Source organism: Saccopteryx bilineata, chromosome 7, assembly GCF_036850765.1.
Source record: "Saccopteryx bilineata isolate mSacBil1 chromosome 7, mSacBil1_pri_phased_curated, whole genome shotgun sequence".
Classification (NCBI taxonomy): domain Eukaryota; kingdom Metazoa; phylum Chordata; class Mammalia; order Chiroptera; family Emballonuridae; genus Saccopteryx; species Saccopteryx bilineata.
The window spans coordinates 61,839,623-61,866,990 of record NC_089496.1 but is presented as its reverse complement, the minus strand read 5'-3'; the positions used below and the strand labels follow the sequence as shown (position 1 = coordinate 61,866,990).

Here is a 27,368-nt window from a genome sequence, read left to right as displayed (position 1 = left end):
CTACCAGGGGGCAATGCTCCATTGCAACCGGAGCCATTCTAGTGCCTGAGGTGGTGGCCATGGAGCCATCCTCAGCACCCGGGGCCACTTTGCCCCAATGGAGCCTTGGTTGTGGAAGGGGAAGAGACAGAGAGAAAGGAGAGGGGGAGGGGTAGAGAAGCAGATGAGTGCTTCTCCTGTGTGCCTGGCCAGGAATCGACCCCAGGACTTCCACACGCTGGGTTGATGCTCTACTGCTGAGCCAACCGGCCAGGGCCCTTGAAGATTTAAGTTGAATTTGTACATAAGTTGAAACATATACTGCTCACAAAAATTAGAGGATATTTCAAAATGAATATAAAGCTATAAAATATCCCCTAATTTTTGTGAGCAGTATATTTACCTATTGAGACTCTGACAGATGTTTGTCTTAACACAGTATTTATTTTTACCTTTCTTTTTATGTTTAAGCATATAAATCTTCAAACCTACAGAATCTATTGGTTTTTACTACACGTTTTCTATCTGTAAATATGGTCACAGCTCATTCCTTATGTAAGTACATAGTATTCCACAGAACATACATGATGACTTATTTAACCAGATAGTTCTGGTCTTTTGCTTCTACAATATGGTGCTGACCGTGCTTGAATACACATTTTTTGTAATTCATGTAAAAACTGACTCACTATAGACCCCAACTCTGTGGTCAGACTCTGGACCTCTGCATTTCTGTTTGGCTGACAAAAGCATCTCATTGTCACTTTAATTAGTGATCTTCTATTCAGTCTCAACTCTCCGTTTCTACCCAAATGAGTACCAACCTGTTTTGACGACCTGTCTCATGTCTAGTGGGTTGCCTTCCTGATATTTCTCTACTAAAGGAACATATAAGAAGAATTTTAAGGACAACAGTTCAGATTTTAAAATAGAAAAATTACCTAGGGATTAACATTTTTTTTAAAAAGAGCAGTCTGTGCTCACAGGACCACCTACACACATACATAAACATAGAGCTAATTATCTCTTAAAAAAAAAAAAAACTGCTAGGATTTAAAATGCATATATCACAGCCTGAGGAAATAATTACTGTACTGGGTTAGTGTCCCTCCAAATTCATAGCCCCCAGAACCGTATTTGGGTAAACGTGGTCTTACTTGGAAATAGGTACCTTGTGGATTATAATCAAGGTAGGAGGAGGCCAGCTGGGGGAGGGGGGCCCTAACCCAATGACAGGTGTCCTTAGACAAGGGGAACTAGACACAGACGCTTGCAGAGCACGAACCTCATGCCACAGTGGAGGAAGGCACGGGCCTGCTGCAGCAGCCAGTCAAGGACACCACAGACTGCCATCATCGCCAGAAGCTAGGAGGCAGGGGTGGGGAGGATTCTTCCAGAGGGTCTGGACAGATTAAGCATGGCCACACTGATACATTGATTTTAACTTCCAGCCCCTGGAACTATGAGAGAATCAATTTCTACTGTTTTAAATTTGTTAGAACACCCCAACAAATGGATACAATAACCATTTCAACTGGTGTCAAACTGTACCATGTGACTTGTCATTTGGTACATCTTTTTTTAAGTCACTAGGCTTCTTCAAATAGGCAGAAAGACTTAATTTAGGAAACACTTTGCAAGTTTCTTTTTTCTTCTTTTTTTACTATTATCTCATTAAGGCACAAAACAGTTCCCGGAAATAAAATGCTGCTGTTTTACAAAGGGTTCCCACTCGTGCTGCGTGTTGCCTCAATCTGTTTCAACAACTTCAGAAGTGCTGTTGGATTATATGGGAAGAGATTTTTCTTCTGCAAACGGTCAATGGCACCTTGTAGCTCTCCAAAGCATGTTACTGTTCTGTAAGCCATTCCCACGTCACAGACACTGTTATCTGTTATGTCATCATCAGCAGAGAGAGGAGGTGCAGGACATCCTTTTGGAACCGCAGGCCTTAACGGAAGTTCTGGGCAAAGTTCTTTTTTACCTTCACTTGTTCTAACTGTGTCCTGAATTTTCTTCGTTACCTTTTGCTGTGAAGATGTCTGCTTACTCTCTGCTAAACACAGGTCTGTGGAATCTACGTCAGAATCTTCAGAACTGTCATAATCTACCAGGCTTTGAGGGACCTGGGGGGGAGGCAGACTGTGAGCATGGGGAGCAGCGGGGGTCCGTGGCGACGTCATGACCTGGGTCGGTGGCTCAGAAACAGCGTCAGGAGCCCAGGACACACCGGCCTGGGCGCTCCTGGGATGGCCGAGTGCGGCCAGAGGACCAGAGTCTGCTCGGCTGCTGCTTCTGTCTGGGCCAAGTAGGGAGATGCAACCACGGACATCTAGACTGTCGTTAGACTCGGTGACATCCAGGTATCTGCAAAGGGTGAAAAACTCGTCCCAGTCTTTGTGTAATAATTTTAAATACCTGACAAAATATTCAAGAAAACAGGTTTCTGATGAAATCAAAAAGTCAAGAAGAACTTTGGAATCAAATCCTATATTTTTCAAAAAGAATAAAAATATACAGTGTGGGTTATAGCCATTTTCATGTGAATGATGGTTCAACATCTCTTTTTCTTGGGTCAAGCTCTCAGTAGCTTTACAGGCTCTGAAAATAAAGATAATAGAGACCCCAGATTAGTGAATTTTAAAAATATTTTGTTCATTGATTTTAGTGAAAGAGGCAGATAAAACAGAGAGAAGCATCAATCTGTTCCTGTATGTATACCGACCGGGGATTGAACGTGCAACCTTTGTGCATTGGGTCAACGCTTGCTTAGCCAACCGAACTGTCTGGCCAGGACAGATGAATGACATTTTACAAAAATAAATTTTGGCAGATGGAATGCATATACAATAAACTCACCTACCAGATCACTTTTTACATCTATGTATTACTTTAGAAGAAAAAAATCAAACCAATCTCTTTTTCTACAAACTGTATAGAAATCTGACCCCACAAAACAAACCGTATCCACTGCCTATAGAAGTGCTCTGACTTCCCGACCCTGGAGAGGGGACTTCTTCATTCCCGCCGGCAGCTATTCCATCCACACCGTGCGGTGGGGTGCGGTGGGCAAGCGGGGGTGGACCTCACTCACCTTCCTTTCCTTCTACACTCTCCTGACCTGGGGTGGGCATGGGGCCCAGGCTGACCAATCAGAGTCGCCCATGCTCCTGGGGAATAACCAATGGCAGGATTGGCATCCCACTCTCTAAAGTTATGCCTGGTGCCAGCTTGACCCTTTTGGATTCCCGATTAAGAGATGGTAAATTGTCTATGGCCGCACCACGCTGAGTGCACCCTGTCTCGTCTGATCTCGGAAGAGCCGATAAATCCCTTTCTGCCTACACTTGGTTATGTGGGATTCCATCATTCACAGACAATCTGAACTAACACAACTGCCTCTAAAAAGCACACATGAGCCTGACCAGGTGGTGGCGCGGTGGATAGAGCATCGGACTGGGATGCGGAGGACCCGGGTTCGAGACCCCGAGGTCGCCAGCTTGAGCGCAGGCTCATCTGGTTTGAGCAAAAATTCAGCCTAGATCCAAGGTTGCTGGCTCCAGTTGGTTACTCGGTCTGCTGAAGGCCCACGGTCAAGGCACATATGAGAAAGCAATCAATGAACAACTAAGGTGTCACCAGGAAAAACTAATGATTGATGCTTCTCATCTCTCTCTGTTCCTGTCTGTCTGTCCCTGTCTATCCCTCACTCTGACTCTCTCTCTGTCTCTGTAAAAAAATAAAATAAAGTAAAAATAATTAAAAAGCACACACGATACACACATGTGCCTCTATGGACACCTGGACATGATGACCTGAAGTTCAGAAATTAAATCCACACACAGGGTGAATTTCGTTCGCGGGCCCCGCTCTCTCAGGAGGGCTGGGCAGCGGCTTTGAGCACAGCTAGGGTGATTCTCAAAGGCATGTGCACTCCCACGGCATCTGCATCGGGCCGCTTCCAAGCCTGATTCAAATCACATGCAGGAATTCTGCGCTCCTAATTAGAACCTTTCGAAACTCTGGCCCCAAACACCTCCAGTCTGCGAGTGGACGCGGCCAGCAGTGCTCCACTGCCACGCCACTGTGAGCCCCTCCTCTGGGCCAAGAAAGAAAGGGACACAACGCCCACACTTAGGGGGTTTTCATAAAGCAGAAGCAGGAACTGTGCCCGGGGTCATGGGTTATTAACTTCCTAACCAATTACAGATTATCTCCCACAAGAAGACAGGAAGACAGATCTCCACCCCCCCGCCCCTCAAGTACAACCATCTTAATAAACCGGAAACAGGATCGGTGTGAAATGTCATCAGTGACATGAATTCACAATGAGTTTCAGGCAGTGGTGGGATTCAGCCGGTTCCCACTGGCTGAGCAGAACTGGTAACTAATTTTTTTGTTGAGTTTGGCAAACCAGTTGTTAAAATGGCACTTGTAAATCGGGGTTCTCCCTAAGGTGGGGTTTTTCAAGGAAGAGAATAGAAGTTGCCTAACTGTTGCTAATATATCAAACACAGCGACTATCAGTCTAATTGGCTCCCCTGTAAAGGAAGGGGACCCTACCCCACAGTGAAAAGGATGGCTAAGGATACATCACACAGCCGATGCTGCTCAGATAAAAACGAGGGAAACTGCAAGTGAGGGCGCCAATCAAGAAGCACTATGGAAATATCTTAAATAACAGTTTTATTGCTTTTCGTCAGGTATTACTTAATATTTTTTTCATTCATATTAAAACTCTTATCATCTAGTGTTGTGTATTATTGTTCTTTAAGTAGTAAATGCATGAAATAATAAATTATCTTTCGGTAGATTGTTTTTTTACACTTAAAATAGTCATTAGGGTGGAGAACTGGTTGTTAAATTATTTGAATCCCACCACTGGTTTCAGGTATTTGCTTCGAGATGATTCCAGCCCCAGTTCAAATGTACATCAACATGAAAATGTACAACAGCTCCTTTGATGACTGGCAGGTTCGTGCCCACCTTGACAAAGGCAAAAACCACCTGATAGAAACTCAATATAAAAAGTTGGTCATGGTTTGGATGTGGACTCCGCACCACACAGGGAGGGCCGAGAGGGAGACTGACCAGAGACAGTGTTCCCTAGCCTCAGTCTTGGTCTGCTGCCCTAGGCCTGCCTCGCCAGCCAAGATTTCTAATGAAAATGCAGAATCAATCTCATTTTCATGCAGGGCAGAGCTAGAGGACCTGGAAGTTATAAGGAAACCACAAGATTGTGAGGGATGTTTGGGTTTTTTTGCTGCTAATGATGGAAAGTCAATAACAGGCCCAGCACTGTATTAAACATGTTTTCTGCTTTCATGGCAAGCAGTTAGTGCAATTGCTGCAACACAGACTCACCCGCTCAGCTTCAGGTAGATGCCCAGGGACGCCTTGGCGGCCTCCAGCATGTCATCGTCTTGCTCTATGAAGACCCTGGGCAGCCATGCACACGGGTGGTGTGACTGCACAGGGGGCCGGAGGTCAGGCTTTACAAAGGTCAGTAACTCAGACATGAACCTCTGCAAATCAACTTCAAAACAGAAACATTTCAAAGTGAGTGCAGGCAACGGCTTAGGAATCCATTCATATCTTGCCTGCCTGCCCGTATGTCAGGACCATGCCCAAAATCCTTTTAAAATGCATTATTATTGTGATTCACACTTTGAAAATCTCTGCGAATTAGGGGTTATCTCTACTTGACAAATTAGGAAAGGGAGCTTCAGAGAAAAAAAGTGGCTCACTCAATAGAATGACATTAAGATGTACCGTCAGATTGTCTATAGCAATTGCTACACCTTTTCAATAACTAATAACCTTTTAGAAATAAGTTGCATGATATCTTGCTAAAAGCATACAGGTGAATGAGCAGTGCACAACAGACATCACCGGATGCCGCAGCTGCCTGTTACTAGAGGTAGCAATGCAATGACATAGAAAATAATTTTGCTTTCAAAATAACAACAAAATTTTTTTTGTTTGTTTAAAGCATTAAAAGAAAGTACTATTATTAAACACAAAAATCAAAAAGGTTTGGGGAAGTTTTAACTGCCATTTAGAACTCTAAATTCTATAACACATGCCACCTAGTGGTGTAAATTAAAGCTGCACAGAATTATAGCTAATCTAGTTACTACTACCAGCTAGCTGACATCCATAGCAATTCAAGGAAATCATTGCTTACAAGTCGAGCCTTTCATAAAACGACAGGCTGCTTGTTTAGAGATGTTTACACTTCCTTTTTCTCAGGTGAAAAGGAGGACATGTCTTCCCTAACACCCAAACTGAATATCACATTTTAAAGAGCTGTCTTTGAACTCTTGAGTTAACATCCTGGAAAATACACGTGACAATTTCTTCAAATATGCCTTTTCACATATTAGCTCCTAATTATCAATAATCTATATTGGTAGACATATCAGTTTTATAAAGATAAATGAAAATCCAACCAATGTCCACATATGAACTGACTTATATCACTTTTTCTGCAATGACTTTAACAGCATCAACTTTTAAAAAACACTTGCCATTAATTATGTTGTGCACATTTCAGCTTAGCCCACAGAAAAGGTTAGTATTTCTTAAGGTAGTTCTAATATATTTTTTTTTTTGTAGAAACTCTGATAAAATTCTTACTGGGATTATACGTGGCTTAAAGGAGTAGAATTATAGTTTTGAGATGGAATAATTACAATCGCACTTCGGCGAGTAATCACTCATTACTTCACATATGGAAGAAGTTGGGAAAACACTGACCTTTCATTTCCTTTGCGGAAGCACAGTGTTGACACCTGACTTCTAAGGACCTGATGAGCAGCAAGCTCCCCGCTCTGAGGGTCACAGGGTCTGGACAGCCAGGCTGAACGGGGCCACCGCCGAAGCAGGAAGGTCTTCCCTGGACAGACAATGTCCTCAGGAAGCCCAAGTCCACGGCCTGCAACACAGCGTCGGCCAAAGCCAACAGGTCCCCATCTAAGCGACCTGGAGGCAGCAAGGCGGGGACAGGCCCACGACAGAGGTCTTCACCCACTTTCCAGAGAAGGCATCTTTTAAGAAATGTCACCAATTTCCTTTTGACAAAAGCCGGAATGGGCCAGGTGATAATGTTTAGCACATGAGACGGTTTCAAAAATAACATCCTCTGGCAGGCGAAGTCTGACTCCAGGTGGATTCGGGACGCTATGAGAAGTTCCAGCAATTCCAGAAAACATATCAAGCCGTTTATTTTTTCAGAAGTGTCTTGGAGGTTTCCAGAATGCTGAGAAAACAAGGAATGGTAAAAGACTTCGAAACTACTGTCAAGAGGAGCCAGGAACTGTGTTAGGATGTCTGCAATTGTAAAAATAGTGATTGTGAACAACAGAAAAAACAAAACCTTCTTACAACACACAGTTCAGTTATTATAAGTTATAATTTTACAAGATGAAAAAAAAAACAGATTTTCACTGTCTACCTCTAATGTGGACAAATGAAAATGTATAGATTAACAGCTAATAACCCTGGTTAATATCCATTTGACAAACAACCAGAGCCATCAGGTTATGCTAGGGAAATATAATAATGAAAAGCCTAAATTTTGGTTTTTAACAATAATGAAGAGCTTTTCATTTTTTTCCTTTGGAGAGGTATCCTCAATAAAAAAAATACGGGGTGAGATTCTTTAGTTTTTCATACTTCAAGACAGATCAGATGTTAAATTTTATTTTTTGTTATAACGTTTACTCTTTGTTATAATTCTCATTGGGAGCAAGATAATGACAATTGCTTATGGGGGAATATAATTCATACCTGTTTTTTGTGAACATGAATCTTTAAAGATTTCTTTGATGACAACAGTAAGAGTCCAGAGGCAGTATATGACTTTATCACTTTCAGGGTATTCGGAAAGATTTTTTTGGCAAAAAGCTATCCAGAAATTACTTAATGTTATCTATAAGTGAGAAAAAATTCTAAAAGTAGTAAGCTATAATACAATATTTCCTTTATATTACAAACCACACAATACAATTCTATACAACATCATTTCTTAAAAGTATGATTATTTATTAAAATGAGAACACAAATATCCTGATATTCTTTTTTTTTATTTATTTATTCATTTTTAGAGAGGAGAGGAAGAGAGAGAGAGAGAGAGAGAGAGAGAGAGAAGTGGGGAGGAGCTGGAAGCATCAATTCCCATATGTGCCTTGACCAGGCAAGCCCAGGGTTTCGAACCGGCGACCTCAGCATTTCCAGGTCGACGCTTTATCCACTGTGCCACCACAGGTCAGGCCAATCCTGATATTCTTTAAGTCAAAAAATTCAATATGCTATAGAAATAAAGGCTAAAAAAACATGAAAATATTAGCAGCGATTATACCTACACGTGGTGAAATTTGTAATTTTTATTGTTCTTTATACTTTTTCTTATTTTCCAAATTTTCTACTGCAATTACCACCTTTGTGTATTTAGGGTAAAAAATGTTATTTTCAGAAATGACCAGGCATTTATAGCTAAAAGTCAGTAGATGCTTAGATTTGTTTATTAACTAATTCAGAGATAAGAGAAATATCAGATGGTCAATCTAGTATTCATTTTTTCTCATTATGCTGAGGATCATTCTTAGAATTTATAGTAAATTTGCAAAAATGGTCTTGGTCTCAAGCAGGACCCCTGAACCTCTTTTTTTGAGAAGGAAGCCTATTGACTCCTTTGAGAATCTGAAGTTATGGACTCTCAGACTTATAAGCCTGCCTCAGGTTAAGAATCTGATTTGTAATGTATTTGAGACCCTCACCCTTGATAAAAATTATCATTATAGCATCACACTGTTACACTTTTGTGGATTTACAGGTTACTATGTTTACAAACATGTTACTGATACAAATATTGAAGGGTGAAACTGGATAACCAAAGAACAATCCTAAAGAAACTAGAAAAGAAATACCAAAATAACAACATAGTTTTTGATTCTGTACCTTTTCTTTCAACTGGAAATACAGAAGTGACCCAAGGCACTTTGTGGCCACGTGAGACAACAGTTTATCCCCGTTCTGGAACATACTGGTCTACGGGGAAACAAAGACATTTGCCCACTTTGCTGAATACTATTAAAACTTCTACTTTATAGCTTAAAAAATATATAGATATATCACCTACAAAAAACAACAACAAATGGCTTACCAGTTTAGATTCGAAGTCAGAGGATTCTAAAAGAATTTTAATGATCTCGCGGTATGTCTCCTTTGCACGGGATTCGGTCTCGAGAGCCAGGGCTCTGGTTACCATGACCCTGACCACGGTTAACTGAAGGAGCAGCACCTCGCAGGCTCTGCTCCGCGAGCACACGGGAGCTGCAGACACGGAAGAAAGGTTGACAGGGACTGGCGGATGCTGGCCCCCGTCACCGAGTGTGTTTAAGCATCCTGAGGAGGTGGCCGTAGAGCCGTCTTGATCAGAAATTGCTGGGTTGAGATATAAGATGTAATCCTGGTTGTCATTTTCAAGGGTGGCCCCATGGAGTACCTTCTTATATAACTCTTCTAAAACTTCGAAGACGTCTTTCATTTTAATTGCCAAGATATATCTTCTGAGAAGTCTGACAGTCCCAAATAGCAGTTATATTAATCTCAGAATTGTGACAAATCTCTATGGTGTTTCTTCGGTAAGATCTAAAATAGGAAAAATAATTTTAAAATTGTAAGTGTTACATACATCATGTTACAAGGGGAAGGAGTCTGTTTCTACTTAGTCACTTAGTCTCTTGAATTAAAGGCAATACTAGTTGCTTGATTTCTAAGATGGAATGTTGGTAATAAGAAATTATTTCGTCTGACCAGGCGGTGGCGCAGTGGATAGAGCGTCGGACTGGGATGGGGAGGACCCAGGTTTGAGACCCCAAGGTTGCCAGCTTGAGAGCGGGCTCATCTGGTTTGAGCAAAAGCTCACCAGCTTGGACCCAAGGTCGCTGACTTGAGCAAGGAGTTACTGGGTCTGCTGAAGGCCCGTGGACAAGGCACATATGAGAAAGCAATATGAACAACTAAGGAGTCGCAACGTGCAATGAAAAACTAATGATTGATGCTTCTCATCTCTCTGTTCCTGTCTGTCTATTCCTATCTATCCCTCTCTCTGTCTCTGTTAAAAAAAAAAAAATCTTGATTATTTCAAGATCATCAAAAACAAAATGCATGTTTGTTGTAGTAATATAAAGTTATAGTAATTAAACATATAGAAATATAAAAAACAAAAATATGGAAGATATAAAAAAGTAATTAAATAATGTTGCCCTGGCCGGTTGGCTCAGTGGTAGAGCGTCGGCCTGGCGTGCGGAAGTCCTGGGTCCGATTCCCGACTAGGGCACACAGGAGAGGCGCCCATCTGCTTCTCCACCCCTCCCCTTCTCCTTCCTCTCTCTTCCCCTCCCGCAGCCGAGGCTCCATTGGAGCAAAAGATGGCCTGGGCGCTGGGGATGGCTCCTTGGCCTCTGCCCCAGGCACTCGAGTGGCTCTGGTCGTGACAGAGCGATGCCCTGGATGGGCAGAGCATCACCCCCTGGTGGGCGTGCCGGGTGGATCCCGGTCGGGCACATGCAGGAGTCTGTCTGACTGCCTCCCCCGTTTCTAGCTTCAGAAAAATCCAAAAAAAAAGAATAATGTTGAAAAAATTAAGGAAATTAAATAAAGTTATGCTGTCTGTACAGGAATTAATATAGTGGTGCAGATGTGATAAACAGACTCTGATTTTAGAGCAGGGCCCAGTTAGTGTGTGTGTGAAGTTATACATAGATAAGAAGTGGCTTGGTGTCATAACTTTATAAGTTAATGTAAATAAGAACATCTTAAAAAGTGGTTTGATGTAACATTTCAGTAGATTAACATATATAACTCCCAAAAAGGTGGTTTGAAGTGATAATCCTGTAGATTGACACCTGGTAGAAGGCATTGGCCAGAAAAGGTACTAAAGCTGAGGGACCCCTGCTGCAGTAGTCACCCAGACTCCAACATGAATAGGGAGTGTCTCCACAGAACTCCAACCAAAGACAGCCGAGAGGAGCACGCCGACAGGGCCCCCTTAAGCTGTACCCAGGCATGCCAAAAGGATTTGTGAGTAATAAATTGCCTCTGTGATTATTGCAACTAACTCTGTGAATCAGTCATGTCTTCCCTCTGGTGGCAGTTAGTGTCAGCACTGGTCAGTAGCATCCTCATAGCCGCCTCAAGAGTAGTCTCGAAGAGGCTGCCAGCCTGCTGATAAGCAGGGGTGTCCCACTGTCCCACTGCACGGGGAAGTCAAATCAGGGACGCCTGATCGATGTAGAGCTTGGGCTCTACTGGAACAACATTTTCCATACAGATTTAAGACCATGAAATCATTCTGATCATAGCTTTCCTTCTGATACTTTTCAATGGGCGATTGGGGCTTTTCCACCTTAGCGCTCTTGACATTGGGACTAGGGAGGTCTGTGGCGGGGGAGCTGCCTTGTACATGGTAGGGAGTCGAGCAGCATTCCTGGCTTTTACCTGCCAGGTAACCCTGGCACTCTCCTGGGGGTTGAAACCCTCTAGGCTGAACACCACTGGGCTAACTCAAACTCATTAACTGCCTCCACTTTCAACTTACAGATGAAAACCTCAAGGCAGACAGCTGTGTCGTCAAATGGTATCTGGTTATTGCTGATTGATTTCCAACTTAAAATTACCTGGTAATAGAAAGAGACCTTGGCCACCATTTAAAGCATTGACTAAAAATGATAAAAATGCCATCCCAAGAAAGACACAAGCTGTTGAACCAGAGTGGGCCCTCGTCTATCGCAGAGGTTAGGTTTCAGAACCCGCCAGGATAGGTGAAAATCCGTGAAGTAGCGACCTTATATTTATTTTATTATTTATATATACATTTAAGGCTTTATTTTGATTCAATATTCTTTTAATACATTTTAATTATTATTTTTATAGTTTTTAATTTTTTAAGCTAGAAAATGCTTATTTTGCCACAAAAATAATTAAAATTATAAAGATATCTATACAGCGAAAATCCGTGATACAAAATTAGATATATACAATTTAAAAATCCACGATACAGTGAGACCATGAAAAGTGAACTAACTGCGAGATGGCGAGGGACGACTGTAATCCAAACACGAGTCAACTATCCTGGTGGCCGGTGCCACTACTGACATCTGGCCACCCCAGAATCCCCTGACAGGATGGAGAACAGAAAGAGAGAAGGTGTGGGGGAAGTGGCTGTCTGGCTTGCTCACAGGTTTACTGGCTGCAAGTTCTTTGTGCAATTAGTGCAGGGACACGTGACAGCACTATCTTGAGAATAAGTGCTTCCCCCTCTCTGGCGATGAGGAGATGGCACCCCTCCAGCCTTATCATGCAGAGTTGCGGCTGGTTTCCTGACCCCTTGCCCTCCACTGCGATATTTTTCCCTTTTCTTCCTTCTTTTGGCCTGCCTGCCTTTGTGAGCCACCAATAAATTGGAATGGCCCACCATCCTCGGGGCTCCACAGTCCCTTTGCCGTCTGCCTGAATTCAATGTGAATCTGGTGGCCGTGGCCGCCGGCCTTATAGAAGGAAAAGGACATCCCAGGTGACAGTTTCAAAAGCAGAGAAAACAGCAATCAACCATCCAGGAGCATCAGAGGAAGCATGCAGTTACCATAGAGCAAGCAGGGTGAGGGAAAATGGGAGATTTGGGTTTAAGAGATTACTCACTATCCATTCAATGGAATCATCTAGGAATTAGCAGATCCCAAGAGGGTGGGTTCTTCCCTTGCCTTCCAGCTAAAAAACAAAACAAAAAAAACAACTAAAAGCAATGCAAATGCATCTTGCCTACAGATGTGCAGACAATCCTCTGGTGGAGGACAACCTCCCAGGAGTGAGAAGAGTCACCTTCTCTTCCATGTAGTAAGAGCACAGTCAGCCTTCCTTTACTCCACACAAAGTTGTGGGTCTTTGAAATGGTTGTGACATCTACCCAGTTCGTGCATTAATTAATGAGTTAAATAAAATGGTGGATACCCACTCATTTTGCACAGGTCAATCTTTTGTCCTCCTGTAATTTACCCTTTAACAAAATCTGCAGACTTCCGGACTTACAATTTACATACAAATGCCCTGCCCTTACTGGAAGAGACCTCAGGGGGCTGTCACTGACCTCCAGTCTCATCTAGACAGTGAGGCCCACAGACCTGCCTTCCGTCTTCAAACCCCCCTTCTCTACTGGCTTCTCCCCCTTGCTTATCAGCCTTTACGTGGTTCCAGTTCCTCACCACCCCCACGAGACAAAGCTGCCCTGTTTCAGTCCACTGGTGCAGAAATAAGTATAAGGGAGATGACAGATTTTTATTTAAAGTTATGAATAAAACTTTCAGTCCGTTTCCTCAAAACCCTATTCTCAAGCTGTGGCGTACCTTCCATACAACTCATAAATCCGAGCATCAGCAAGCCTGTTGCTCTGTTCCATAGTGTTAACCTTTACCTGAGCCCTGTGCTTCCAGAAATCAGAAATGGTTAAGAAGAACAGGTGTCCCCAGAATGGGCCACTCAGGAAGGAACATATTCCCATATAGCAGGGGTCCCCAAACTTTTTACACAGGGGGCCAGTTCACTGCCCCTCAGACTGTTAGAGGGCCGGATTATAAAAAAAAACTATGAACAAATCCCTATGCACACTGCACATATCTTATTTTAAACTAAAAAAAAAAAAAACCCACAAAACGGGAACAAATACAATATTTAAAATAAAGAACAAGTAAATTTAAATCAACAAACTGACCAGTATTTCAATGGGAACTATGGGCCTACTTTTGGCTAATGAGATGGTCAATGTGCTCCTCTCACTGACCACCAATGAAAGAGGTGCCCCTTCCGGAAGTGCGGTGGGGGCTGGATAAATGGCCTCAGGGGGCCGCATGTGGCCCGCGGGCCGTAGTTTGGGAACCCCTGCCATATAGGATCCGTGTCCAGTCCCGCCTTCCTCGCCGATGCCCTCATCCATAACCCCCGCGTTCTCTCCTCCTTCTCTGAGAGGTGTGGGCGAGCTCGCTGTAGAGGAGCCCCAGCGCCCCAGCAGCAGAGGCTTTGGGAGGTGTGCACTCTCGGGAGTCCTGTCTGGGACTGGGCAGCCTCTCGCTGGGCTGGCTGCTGGGAGTCACCCAGCATGACACCCCAGGAGGGAGGTTAACGAATACACGGAATGTAACAACTGCTTGATGTTATCTTTTAACTTAGAAATGCACTGTTCTTGCTGGTGGTATAAGACAAGTGACCACCTAACCTGTGGTTCTGCTATTGACGTCCTATAAAAAGGGACCCCATTCCGGGAGGGGTGCGGATTTCACCAGCCCGGAATCACTGGGCGTAGTTGCTGTGCCCTGGAAGTTTAAGCTTCTCCTATTAAAGCTCTTAAGAATTTGAATAAGGCTAAGAGTCAGTTCTTTGGAATAGATCCTGAATTTAGGATTTTGGGGCCTTACCCCAACAAGCTTTCACAACAGCCTAGATAAAATCATCTCCTTCCTTGTCTTGTTTATTGTCAGCGCACGTCAAAAATTAATTTTCAATATTCCACTTCAAAACCTGTACCTATTTTACTTGTAACAATAACATTTCTTCCCAATATTGATATTTTTATATGTCAAATACTGTATGACAGTATAGGTTTTAACTAATATCATATTCTGAAATTTTCAGCCACAAATGAAATCATTTTCACTTCAATGCTACAGCAGTAAAATACTTCTAATAGTATTTCTACACAGCCACGGTCCTTACATTTCACCACAAATGAGAATAAAAACGCTGCTATTCAACCCTGCTTGACCTACGAAAAGGGCCATTTCAAATGATTCAGCCTTTTGAGCACACACAACTAAAGTGAGTGCCAATAAATAAACATGTGAAAAACAAACAAAAAAATAAACAATCACTTCGGGGAAGGGGGTGGATAAGCTGTTTCCTATCATGGCTGGAACCAGGTTGTGAGAAATCAGTCTGGAAAGTCAGAAACTTGAACTTTTTTTTAAAGAGACGCAGATTCAGAATGACCCTTTACAGGCAGCAGAGAAAAACGAAGCGTCCACTAGGGGTCACGATGCCAGGCAAGGAACAGATGAATGAGGACCGAGGGAGCTCCGTGGCTTCTGGGGTGACTCAGCACAAACTGCTAACCACAAAGTGTTCTAACACAGTGGTCAGCAAACTCATTAGTCAGCAGAGCCAAATATCAACAGTACGACGATTAAAATTTCTTTTGAGAGCCAAATTTTTTTAATTTAAACTATATGGGTAGGTACATTGTTATTAATTTAATTAGGGTACTCCTAAACTGGCCAAAGAGCCGCATTCAAGGGGCCAAAGAGCCAAGGTTTGCCAACCACTGTTCTAACGTATAAATGCTGGCCCGAGAATCTGCACGGGAACAAATGTCTATGGGTCACCCACTCACTGTGAGCTGAAGTTTCTTTTCAGTTTCTTTTCTTTAAAACACACACACACACACACACACACACAATCCATTATAGCATTAAGGGGCACATGCTGAGAAAATGAATGAGGGACCCTGACCCACCACATGTTTCTCCAGAGTGGCTGCTACAAGGTGGGTCATCGCAGGGAGCATTACCAAGCTGACCTGGAGGAAGGGGACCCTTCAAAGCACCACGCTTCAGACACTGACACGGCACAGTGTCTGGGGAAGAGTGGTTGGAACACAGAGATGCTCTGAAGACAGCTGGAACAGGGAGATGAGGGCGCTGTCCGGACTGGAAGGACACCAGCATTAGCAGAGGCCAACCTGGGACAAGCGAGCTCTTCTAGGCAGGAGTGTGAATGCCGGCACCAGGTGGCCAAGGGGATGCCCATCGCAGGCATCAAGTGTGAAGTCTCTCTTGTATTGTTTAAGTATATAAACTACTTGAGTTTTGCGTTGTTACTAATAAAAACCCTGCATGTCTTTTTTTTTAAACGTTTTTTAAAAAATATTTTTTATTGATTGATTTTTTAGAGAGAGAGGAGTGAGAGAGAGAGACAGAGAGAGAGAGAAGGGGGAGGAGCAGGAAGCATCAACTCCCATATGTGCCTTGACCAGGCAAGCCCAAGGTTTTGAACCGGCGACCTCAGTGTTCCAGGTCAACGCTTTATCCCATTGCGCCACCACAGGTCAGGCAAAACCCTGCATGTCTTAATATAGATATAATACACTTTCCAACCACCTTCACATAAAGTTGACTCTTAGGAATGTTAATTCCTAAACTTAATTGAAAGTCTGTTACGTATGAGACACTATTCTAAGTGATCAAACGCTTCACAACAACCACATGAGGTGGACAGTGGATGCTTTCTTATCGTATCCATTTTACAGGTAAGGAAACGTAAGGCACACAGGGATTAGTTACAGAGCTAGTCAAGCAGCAGAGTTGGGATCGGAGCCCAGAAAGATGGATTTCGGAGCCTGTGGCGATCTAGTCAGTGCTACTCCCTTAGTGAGGATGCTGGGGTTCCCCAGGTTGTCCTTCTGATTCCCTTCCCCAATTGAGATGGCATTCCTTTCGTCAGGAGAGATAAAATGGGTCTGGTTAGACTCTACAGCAAGGTTAGGGAGGTGGGTGGAGGCCTGGGCGTCAAAGCCAAGGTTAAGGGCAGCTAAGGAGGGTGCACAAGCACTGAGAAGGCCCACACACCGAAAGGACAGAGGTTCCCATCACCCCAGCCCACCACCAGGGCCATGGAAGCTGGTCAACTAGGACTTTAAGAGTACCTCCCTCAAAGGGTTTGCCCTGTGCTGGGTCCTTTCTCTCTGCCCTGCTGGTGACACCTCACCTTTCTCCCGTCTGGCCCAACATGCCCCAGCAGGAGATGGGGGGGAGGCAGTGAAAGGAGGAAGGCCGGCAGCTCTCTCAAGTTTCAGGAACTGCTCCTACGCACCTCGGGCCCCAGCAGATAATGGCAGTTACTAGCCCCAGGGGCACACCATGCTGGGCTCATTTCCTTAAAACAATGGTGCTCGAGTTTCAGCTCAAGAGGAAGACTGCGGGCCTCCCCTCAGGACTTCCAGGACCTTCAGATACAATAGTTCTGGGACAGCCCCAGTGCCTGCCCGGACTCTGTAATTCGTCCTCTGGTTAAGACTCTTATCTAGAGACTCCAGATGCAGGTTGGAGTGTTCTTTGTTTGTTTGTTAGGACTAGGTGTTCAGCATAATAATGGGATATTTATATATAATGCAAATGATCAACATACTAAGTCTCATAATGTCCATCAATATAGTTTCAAAAACTTTCTTTTTATGATGAGAACTGGTGAGATCCATTCTCTCAGTGACTTTCAAGTCTGCGATACAGGAGCATTCATCATAGCCACCATGCTGTATGTCACAGCCCTGGGACTGATTTATTTTATTTTATTTTTTTTATTTTTTATTTTTTTAAATTATTTTATTTTATTTATTCATTTTAGAGAGGAGAGAGAGAGAGAGAGAGAGAGAGAGAGAGAGAGAGAGAGACAGACAGGGAGGAGGAGCTGGAAGCATCAACTCCCATATGTGCCTTGACCAGGCAAGCCCAGGGTTTCGAACCGGCGACCTCAGCATTTCCAGGTCGACGCTTTACCCACTGCGCCACTACAGGTCAGGCTGATTTATTTTATAACTAGAGGTTTGGACCTTTCCTCCCCTTCCCTGTTGCCCCCCTCTCTCCCACCATCTCTGACAAACACTAATCTGTTCTTCAGCACTGATGAGCTCAGTGGCTTTTCTGTTTGTCTCTCTGTTTCTCTATCCACTCATCCATGGATGGACCCTTCCGTTGTTTCTGTACCTTGACTATTGTAAATAATGTGCCAATGCCAGATCCAGATAAGAAAGTAGTGAGCTCCTGCTAACAGGTATGAGGTCTCAGAAAGGCGAGGGTGGGGGGTACAGCCTCAAAGATGGGAAGCTGCGGAAAAGCAAGAGACCCCATTCATCTCAAAAACTTGACAACTCCTCTAGGGTCATCCCAGTTCACCTGCTGGATAAATCCATGAAGAGCTGGCACCGATTTTGGACCCATCAAAAACTAATTTTGTTCTCAGAAGCCTGGAAGACCAGAGGGATGGCAGCGCTTAATGTAAACTTGATTGACAGAGACTAACCAGCCCTGGACTGACCATCTATCTCTCAGGCAAACTTTTTTTGCATAGTGCAGACATCAGAATCGGAGCATTTGAGCACAGGAGAAAAGCTCAGAGGTGATTCAGAGCAGTGGCTCTCAAACTCAGAGCTTCCAAAGCCCCTGGAAGGCAGGTCAGAACATGACAGCTGGGCCCAGCCATTGGGCTGGGGGCTATACATAGATAAGCACTGACTAACCTACTAGATTTTATTGAATAGGAACCTGAGTGCATTGGGTTTATATTATATCATGGTAATGCTATGCAGTTTATATATATATATATATATATATAACCTCTAGAGTATCAATATAAAAAAACGAAGTTTCTACCTTTAGTTGCTAAACTGTGGCTCTACATGTTAAGTGACACTGCAGAATGAAATTTCTTCACTCACTCCCCTTTGCTAATCTGCACCCCCTTCCCTGCTCTTAAGACCCCCACCAAAAAGCCACCACTAACCACTCAGGATTGTCTGTCAACGTGACAACAGCACTACGAGATTTTGCTGAACTCCTGAATTCTGAATACTGTACACACACAAACAAGAATTGATTTTCCCTTGAAAAAATAGTGACTGTTGGGTAAACAAATGTTTTTAAAGATTGCTTGCTTCTAGTAGGGCAGCACCAGGTGTGTACAGTCTACGGAAGGCTTGCGGTGCTTGCCCTCAGGGCGGCAGATTGTAAATTGCAGACTGCCTCCTGCTTGGGAAGGGTGATTGTTTGCTATTGTTTGCTGGAGAAGGGTGCTCCCCCCCCCCCCCCCCCCCCCCCCTGCTGGTTTTGGCTGGAGAATCCGGAGGGTGAGAGTCAGGAAAATGAATGAGTCTGGGTTTTGGAACCCGAGACCAAGTCGGGGCTTGGGAGCCCTCATTTCTGCGCGGCCTGTCTGGCTGGGGACTGCTGAGACTGGTGGGGTCCTGAGACGGGAGGAAGGGAAGGGGTCTTCCCTGCCTGCTTGCTCGTCCGCCGTTAGGGACTTTAATAAACGGAATGGCCCACCATTTCCTGGCTCCGCTGTTTCTTTACTGTCTGCCCCAATCCAATGGGAACTGCAGTGCTGCCCCTGGCCTTACAATGACCTACCGCACCTCTGCAAAGGAGCTCCTGCTCGGATGGTCTGAAGAAGTAAATGGCTGTCATAATGAAAACATTTATAAAACTCAAGTAAGAGGGTGATGATACTCTCCTCTACAGTAGTCTCCTCAAAAGGGTCCTTCCAGACTCTGGAGTTTGATACAATGCTGTTCCCTCTGCCTAGAAAGCTCTTCCAATTTCCCTTTTGCTTTTAAGCTTGACTATAATTTTCTATGCCACCAAACTGGATAACCTCAAAGAAATAAATTCCTAGAAACATATAACCTACCAAGATGGAATCATGAAGAAACAAAAAATCTGGACTGATTGCTACTTTGAAGATTGAGTCAGTAATCAAACATCTTCCAACACTCAAAAGTCCAGGACCAGATGGCTTCAGTGTGAATCTTACCAAAGATTTAAAGAAGAATTGATACCAACCCTTTGCAAACTCTCTCGCCCCCTGCACACATAGAAAGGAAGAGGAGGGAATACTTCCGAACTCAGTTATGAGGTCAGCATTACCCTGATTAACAAAACCAGACAAGGATGCCACAAGAAAAGAAAATCACAGAGCAATACCTCTGATAAACACAGATTTAAAAAATCCTTAACAAAATATTAGCACATCAAATTCAATAATATATTAAAAGAATCATATGCTGTGATCAAGTGGGACTTATTCCAGGGATGCAAAATGGTCCAAAGTCTGCAAATTGGTCAATGGGATACAGCACGTTAACAAAATGAAGGATAAAAATCACACAATCATCTCAATAGATGCAGAAAAATTCGTATGACAAAATTCAACGTCCGTTACTGATTACAGAATAGAAAACCTCTAACAAAGTGGGTATAGAAGGAACATACCTCAACACATTAAAGGCTATATATAACAAGCCCCCGGCTAACATCATGCTCAATGGTGAAAAACTGAGAAAGCTTTTCATCTAAGATCAGAAATAAGACAAAGGTGCCCACTCTGGGCACTTTTACTCAACACAGTATAGAAGTCCCAGACAGAGAAATTTGGAAAGAAAAAGACACAGAAGCAATCTAAATTGGAAAGAAAGAACTGTCATATGCAGATGATATATTGTACATGCAAAACCCTAAAGACTCCACCAAAAAACAAACAAACAAAAAAAAACTACTACACAAATTCAGTAATGTTGCAGAATACAAAGTCAACATACAAAAGTCTATTGCATTTCTATATACTAATAACAAATGTCAGAGAGATACATTAAGAAAACAATCTTATTGATTTACCTACAATTGCGTCAAAAAAAAATACAAAAACCCATGAATAAATTTACCCAAAGAGATAAAAGACCCCCTATTGATCAAGATTTTAATGAAACCAATTAAAGAAGACACAAATAAATGGAAAGATATTCCACACTCAGGGACTGGAAGAGACAATATTGTTAAAATGTCCATACTGACCAAAGTAATCTACAGATTCAATGCAATCCCTGTGCAAATTCCGATGGCATTTTTCAGTAGTAGAGCAAACAACCCTAAAATTTCTGTGGAACCACACAGACCCTTACAAGCCAAAGCAATGTTGAGACAAGAACCTGGCTGGAGGCATCATGCTTCCACTACACAGTGTTACGTTACAGTTATGTCTATTTTAACTACCCTAGCAGTCGATATCTTGAAATTATTCCTTTTATATAATTAGGTAACCCTTTCTAGAAGGACATCGGCTGAACATCTGCTCTATTAGGTGACTCAGTAATGTCAATTCTTGCCTGGACAAAAGCCTATAATTTGCGGTCATCTGCTCCTTCTCCCAGCTAGTCTTCTGCTTGGTGCAGGTAAGTGAGCTTTTCAAAAACATAAACAAGACCCAAGAACTTCCCCGCCACGGCTGATAAGGTGCTGCCAAGATCTGCAGCCTGTCCCCCCAGCCCCACCTCCAACTCCATTACCAATCATTCTCCCCCTTAACTCACTCGGTTTGCCTGCGGTGGCTTTTCTCACAGGTGCCACACACGGCAAGGGCTATTCCAGCGTCAGGAGGCTTGGCGCTCTGGTTTTCTCCGCCTGCAAATGGCCCCCTCCCTCGCCCACACCCCAGATCTAGGCAAGGCCGGCCCGTCCGTTTTCAGATCTCTGCACCAATGTCACTTCCTGAAATATCTGGAACAGCCATCGCGTCCCCGTCCAACGCGACGCCAGTCTCCAGCTGGGGTTTTCTTGATCGGATCTATCCGAATCTGTCCTGTTAACGTGAAAGCCCCAGGGGGCGGGGGAGGGGGTCAATTAGAAGACTTTGTCCAGCTCACCGTGGTTTCGGCTAGCGGCTGGCACTGTGCCCGGTCGGCACGAACCAGCAAAATGAATGAACGCACTTCATAAACACGTGCATCTCGCACGTTTTCTATTTCCTGCCCCCCTTGCATTCTCACGGATCCCTCGAGGGTCGCTATTCCTACGGGGAAAAAGCCCTGGGAACGTCCCCGCCGTTACAAAGCGCTCCCTTCCGCGCTTGGCCAGGTGTGCTCAGCCAGGTAGCGAACGGCGCCCATGGCACTCAAGACTGACAAGCGCCGAGGGGCGGTGGGGCAGGACGCTCTTCTCTGCCGCCACCCCAACCTTGAACCCTCGGGCCAGCCCCTTTGGCGGCCGCGGTCTCGTCCCAATTACCCGTCACGGTTAGAGCTTAAGCCAATCTACCTCCGCACCGCCATTCCGGCAAAGCCCGGCCCTCTCCGGGCCACCGTAGTTCACCGAAAGTACACGCTGGCCCCTCCTCTCGCATGCGCACAGGACCCCTTGAGTACAGTGTCTCTTAGCAACCACTCTGAGTCCCTCCGCTAGGGGCGGAGCTTTGGAAACCTCAGTGGGCGAAGACGAGGGGACGTGAAGGCGGCCAATCGGAGACGAGTCCCAGCTTCGATCGGTGCGCCTCTTCTAACTGTCGCGAATGCGCAGGCGGCTTTACGGCAGGCAAGGGGGTGGGGCCGCTATGGATAAGGAGGAGAGAAGGAAGCAACCAACCAACCAAGTCGCGCCCTCCTCCCCACCCCCCCCACCCACCCCGGACCTGGTTTACGGCTCCGGCCTCGGGCTCTAGTGCGGCCGCTGATTGGCTGCTGAAGCCTTGGTCCCATCCCAGTGACCCCAAAGTGCTGGAGGGAGGGGGCGGGGGTGGCCCAGTGCAAAGTGCATCCAGAAAGCCCCCCGCCTCGAGCTCCCGCGGCTGGCACTCAGGACCCGGTGCGACCTGGGACCTCGCTGCCCCGAGACCTCCCGCATCCCCCACCGGGGCTGGGAGCCTCCGGCCCGGAGCGCGGCACCCCTTGCTCGGAGCCCTGAGACCGGGGCTGCGCCGCTCCCCCCCCCGCACCTCCCCAACCCGGGACTTCCTCCCTGCACCCCTGCCCGGAGGCTGCCCCGCGGCCGGGACCGCCGCCCCGCGTCTGCTTGGCGGTGTGGATGCTCGCCGGGCTGGGGCCGTGAGCCACCGAGGCGGCTCGGGAGCCCCCGTGTCCGGCCCTGCCCGGGCTGTTTCTTCAATGGAGAAGTTGGGGAGTGTGGAGGAGGCTGAAAGGAGGAAGACGAACAGCAGCTGAGCAGACAGGTAAAGTCAGTTACCTTCCCGAAAGGGAAGGGGGCGGCCGGGAGGGAGGGGAGGAAAAAAAAAAATCACTGCATCTTCCTGCCTGCCCTGACCACTCTCTCCTTCGGCTCGCCCTCCTCCGACCCCCTCCTCCGAGCCCCGGGGCCACCGCACCTCTCACGGGTGTCTCTTCGCCAGGTTGGAGTTGACTCGGGGAGTCCCGAGAGCCGGAAGAGGCCTGCCCACCCACCCACCGGGGAAGTAGCGGCGAGCCTCAGGCCAGCATCCTCGCCAGGTAAGAAACCAATCCTCCCCTCCCCCATTGTTTATTTCGGGCCCCTCTATCAGGAAGCCGCGCTCTATTTGCAGGGTAGTTACCTGCTAATGCAACTCTATCCTGACCTCCAGATTCCCTGCAAAACAAAAACAAAAAAAAACAAAAAACGAAGATACCGTTCTTGCCCTGCTCCTTAACGTTTTCATAACTTTTCTACCTCCCAAACGTAGTCCCCCACCCCCACTCCCATCTCTGTCTGGTGTTCCGGTGTTTTGCATTATCTTTTGGTAACTGTACCATTTACCCTGCTCTGAGACTTTGAGACCATTTTGTAGTCGCCCCCCTTTCCCGCCCCCTGACTCTCATAGGAATTCTTCAATTCTTTGTTAATTGCTTGTTAATTCTGAATGACTCTGCTTTTTAATTAAAACACAGTTTTCTCTTTTCCCCTGTATGCCTTTCCATCATCACCTTTCTTCTACCTCCGTCAGGACATCTTTTGAGTTAGCCTAACCGCGACAAGGGTTTGGTAGAGGAAGGTTACAATAATGGTTTGAAATTTATGAGTTTGAGAAAATAACGTGCTTTTTTTTTTCCCCCTGGTGAAAAGTGAGCATGTGTACCTTAATGGTAGGAACCGTGTGAAAGAGCAGTATTTGCTCCTGAAACTCGTATGTGTAATTAACTCTTCAGGCTTTTGTGTGGTTCTGTGTGACAGATGTGGATGGACTCAGGAACTGTTATAAAAAAATACATAATATCTTGTTACACCTTGGATTTCTAGAATTTATAAAACTTGACATGGGACCTTGCTGATCATTTGACAGGAATTGAAAAACTGAGGAATGTTGTGGTGTGTTTGGAATCTAGGGCTTTCTTTCTGCCCTCCTCGTGGGTGAGATTTCCTATGTCAAAACCCCCAGATCATTTATTAGATTGCAAAGTAAGCATCTAACTCGTGTGATGACATGGCTGCTGTTGTGTTTTGTGACTGCCTCTGGAAATGCACTAAAGGTGAGTTTAGGACATGCATGTCACTCCCCAAAAGAGGGGCTGTGATCAGGGAAGTCATATAAGAATAAGTTCAGAAGTCAGCCTGCCTAACATCCAACAATGCGAATATAAAGTGACTTATTAATCTCAAGAGTTATTTTCCTTTCTCAGACTACGTAGGGAACCGTTAGGTACAAAGAAATGCTTAACATAGTGGAAACTGTTAGGAAATCTTTGGTGTACCTCGGTTCCGCTGGACTTTCTGCCTTCCACAGAAATAAATGAATGTCTTTCTTGATTCTTCTCATTGTCAAGACAGCTAAAGATACTGTTAAGGAGCTTTGAGGGTTTGTGTATTCTAGAGACCCGAAGCTGAACACCAAAGGGAAAGAGTTGACTCTCAGAAAGGGATTTAGAATCAGTTTCTACCAGTGATCGCCCCATGGTGAACATTTTGGGCCGCCTTTGTAGGTGTAGATGGGGTCCACTTCATTTCAGTAAAAGCTAGGCAGAAGCCTGTGAAGTTAAAGGGCAATTCTTATTCTTTAAGTATGTGAATCACTGGCAAGATGCCTAATGAGTAGAACTTCTAAAAAATTGCTAACATACTTGAAGTATGTTTTTCGGGTAAAAATGAGCTAAGGTATCTTCTCCTGTTCAGATCTTCTTAGTTACGTATTTTTTTCCGCTTTGGACGTAACTCGAATGTGTTTTCATTTCTGAGAGGTGTTATCACTTGAGGTGATAAGGAAGTGGACCTGTGGAGCTGTGGTGAGTCAAACGCGGAAAGATAGGCCACTCCTGTCCTCCCTGCTTACTGTGCTACTTCATTGATTCTCCCAGATAGTAATGGTTTCTCTAAGATTAGTGTATCTGAATTGTCAGCATTTCTTCCTAATAGCATGATTGAAAAGCAGTCAGTCTAGGTTGTGGCAAATACTTAAAAGATTTAATTTGGGGACATATTCACCAACATGGCCAGTTATGTGGTTTATTTTTTTTCCCTCAACCTGACAGTTAATTTTGTGTTAATTCTATTGCCAGTCACATGGTTTTGAAAGAAGGAAATTTTAAAAACTCCTGATTTATTTGATAATCAAATACAGATTTATAATCCCATAGGAAAAGTAACTGGTTTAAATTGAAGATATTCAGTGGTGTATCTTGTGTATGTGTGGGCAGTACTCATTTTCTTTGTTCTGAAAGCCATGCCATTCAGTTCTTTAATCTTATGACACATACACTGTCTCTTTATTTTGTTCCCATTTAGCTTTGGCAACAGAGAAGTACATACTGTCCTTTAAAAGTCTAAAGTCAGATGAAGTTTATGTGAGTGTATCGAATATCTAACTTGCCTCCTTACTTTCTGTTCTCAACCGAAGTCACTCCCCAAGTAGAACAATTGTCTCCTTCCTTGCAAACTTTCTAGGCACCTGCTCGAGGCAGCTGAGATGGTGGTGCCTGGCATGGGTTCATGAGATAATGTTGACAAGACCTTGACATGTGTAGTTCTTGAGATTTAAACTCTGGGTCTGGGAGAAGTGACTTAGAAAGTTTACCCCATTGCCTAAACCTCATCCCATGAAAATTGTTGGCTCTTCTCCTGGAACTTCGGGGAGTTACGGAGAAGTTGTGTGCGTGATAATAAATCCTTGTGTTACGTATATGGAGGCCCTGGCATAGGGAGGGAATGCAAGCACCCTGCCTTGTTTGGGCACAGAAACACTGCGTCATGGTGAGTGATGCTAACATCACACTTTTACTTTGTTTGGGGTTCCAGGCTTTCAGTCACGTGACAAGAACCCATCAGCATGTATCTCAGCCACGTTGCACACTTTGGGTCTCGTAGTATTTCTGCATCCATCTTCCCTTTTGGGACATAGGTGGTTTTTTTAAAAATCTCAGAGCCAGTATCCTTGGCGTTGCTCATTTTTACTTCCTTCCCAGCCCATATCTCTACTACTCTGCAAAGGAAGGCTTTATTTCTTTTTTTGAGTAGCAAGCTGTTACCTTGTTTTTAGCTTGTGCGAAATCTGAAAGCACAGTTCTCATTTGTGTCACTTAATCAGAAAATGTGTGACTTTCAGTGAAAATAACATGCAGAAAGCCATTAATGACTAATCATTTATGCTAAAGGAAATTGGGGACATGTGGGCCAACTTGGTGGCAGTTATGTAATTTTAGAGAGGTCTTAAATATATTTTGTCTTACAGTCATTCTTCATCCTATGGCTGTAGACATTATAATTATGTGAAGCGAGAAGTTTTGATTTTTACCTTAATGAAGTTTACTTGGCATCTCCATGGAAATTAGATATTAACATTTAATTCCAAAATTTACAGTATTTAATAAGGTCAATAGTAGTATATTGTTATCTTTTGACCCCATGCAGAGTAGAAAAGATAAATTCATAAAATTTAAACATAGTATTAACATTGGCAAGAACATCTTATATTAAAAGAAGGATATATCAGAGAAGTGGATCATTTGGTATACAATTCTGAGGTCTGTCTTGTTAATGTTTTTTATTTTTCTCTAATTGAAACCTGAAATGGAATTTCTAAAGATTGCCCCCTCTGATTTTTAGTCATTCTGAGTCATTCTTAATTTAAAACAACTTACACGGTACACTTGTTGATTTAGGAACCTGTCTCCTGTGCCATATTCTTTTATAGGTGATTTCCATGAGGTATCGGGTTTTCAGACTTGCCCTCCTTGGGGGAGGGGAATGGACTTCTTTTATAATCTCATTTCTGGACTTCCTCTGTGGTTTTTAACATGCACCTTTGCCACCGGTGCTTGTCTTTACCTTTTAAGTTCAGTAGTTTTTATTACTTTATTTATATATCTGTGGATAGCTATACTCTTATTAAACGCAAGCTCTCATCAGCAGTGGTCGGCAAACTCGTCAGTCAACAGAGCCAAATATCAACAGTACAACGAGTGAAATTTCTTTTGAGAGCCAAATTTTTTAAACTTAAACAATATAGGTAGGTACATTCCTTATCGAGGTAGCGCCCGCACATGGTATTTTGTGGAAGAGCCACACTCAAGGGGCCAAAGAGCCGCGTGTGGCTCCCGAGCTGCAGTTTGCCGACCACTGACCTAGCACCAAGATGAAAGGGATTGCTTATCTCCTACTTTGGACTGTTAGGACATGCGGCGGTCAGTCGTGTCCTTCGGGAGGAGAGCGACCTGCCTAACGGGATCTTGCATGCATGGTGAAGACTAGTGGTGGTGGGGGGGTCAAGAGTGCTTTTTGGTCCTCCCCCCTTCTCTCTCTCTGTCTCTCTCCTCTCTAAAAATGAATGAATAAATAAAA

The 27,368-nt window shown here is 44.3% G+C and overlaps 2 protein-coding genes across 5 annotated transcripts in view; one reads left to right on the top strand and one right to left on the bottom strand.

Annotated features, from left to right (window-relative positions):
• Positions 1-724: 724 nt before the first annotated feature.
• On the bottom strand, positions 725-22,009 carry LINS1 (lines homolog 1). Of its 4 annotated transcripts, XM_066238689.1 has the most exons (9): positions 21,891-22,009; positions 21,167-21,435; positions 12,685-12,753; positions 9,146-9,633; positions 8,941-9,030; positions 7,771-7,912; positions 6,739-7,311; positions 5,344-5,515; positions 725-2,580 (listed from the first exon to the last, which is right to left on the bottom strand). In XM_066238689.1, exons 4-9 carry the CDS (start codon positions 9,527-9,529, stop codon positions 1,695-1,697), a joined length of 2,247 nt encoding a protein of 748 aa, XP_066094786.1. In that variant the 5' UTR covers positions 9,530-9,633; positions 12,685-12,753; positions 21,167-21,435; positions 21,891-22,009; the 3' UTR covers positions 725-1,694. The 4 variants fall into 4 exon arrangements, with proteins under 4 accessions (XP_066094786.1, XP_066094789.1, XP_066094790.1 ...); XM_066238692.1 differs by lacking the exons at positions 12,685-12,753; positions 21,167-21,435 and having other exon boundaries at positions 21,891-21,972; XM_066238693.1 differs by lacking the exon at positions 7,771-7,912 and having other exon boundaries at positions 6,739-7,240; positions 21,167-21,937.
• A 270-nt stretch (positions 22,010-22,279) lies between these two features.
• ASB7 (ankyrin repeat and SOCS box containing 7) overlaps positions 22,280-27,368 on the top strand; it is a 52,253-nt gene continuing 47,164 nt past the window's right edge. The window contains exons 1-2 of the mRNA XM_066239053.1: positions 22,280-22,797; positions 22,975-23,071. The gene's annotated coding sequence lies outside the window, so the exon portion shown is untranslated. The remainder of the gene's footprint in view (positions 22,798-22,974; positions 23,072-27,368) is intronic.

Bases quoted from the DNA above. Each gene is read 5' to 3' on its own strand.
- LINS1 (XM_066238689.1), bottom strand. From the start codon at position 9,529: ATGAAAGACGTCTTCGAAGTTTTAGAAGAGTTATATAAGAAGGTACTC. The intron at 9,031-9,145 runs GTAAGCCATTTG...GTTTCCCCGTAG, and splicing joins CTGACTTCGAATCTAAACTG to ACCAGTATGTTCCAGAACGG. The intron at 7,312-7,770 runs GTATGAATTATA...TTACAATTGCAG, and splicing joins TTCATGTTCACAAAAAACAG to ACATCCTAACACAGTTCCTG.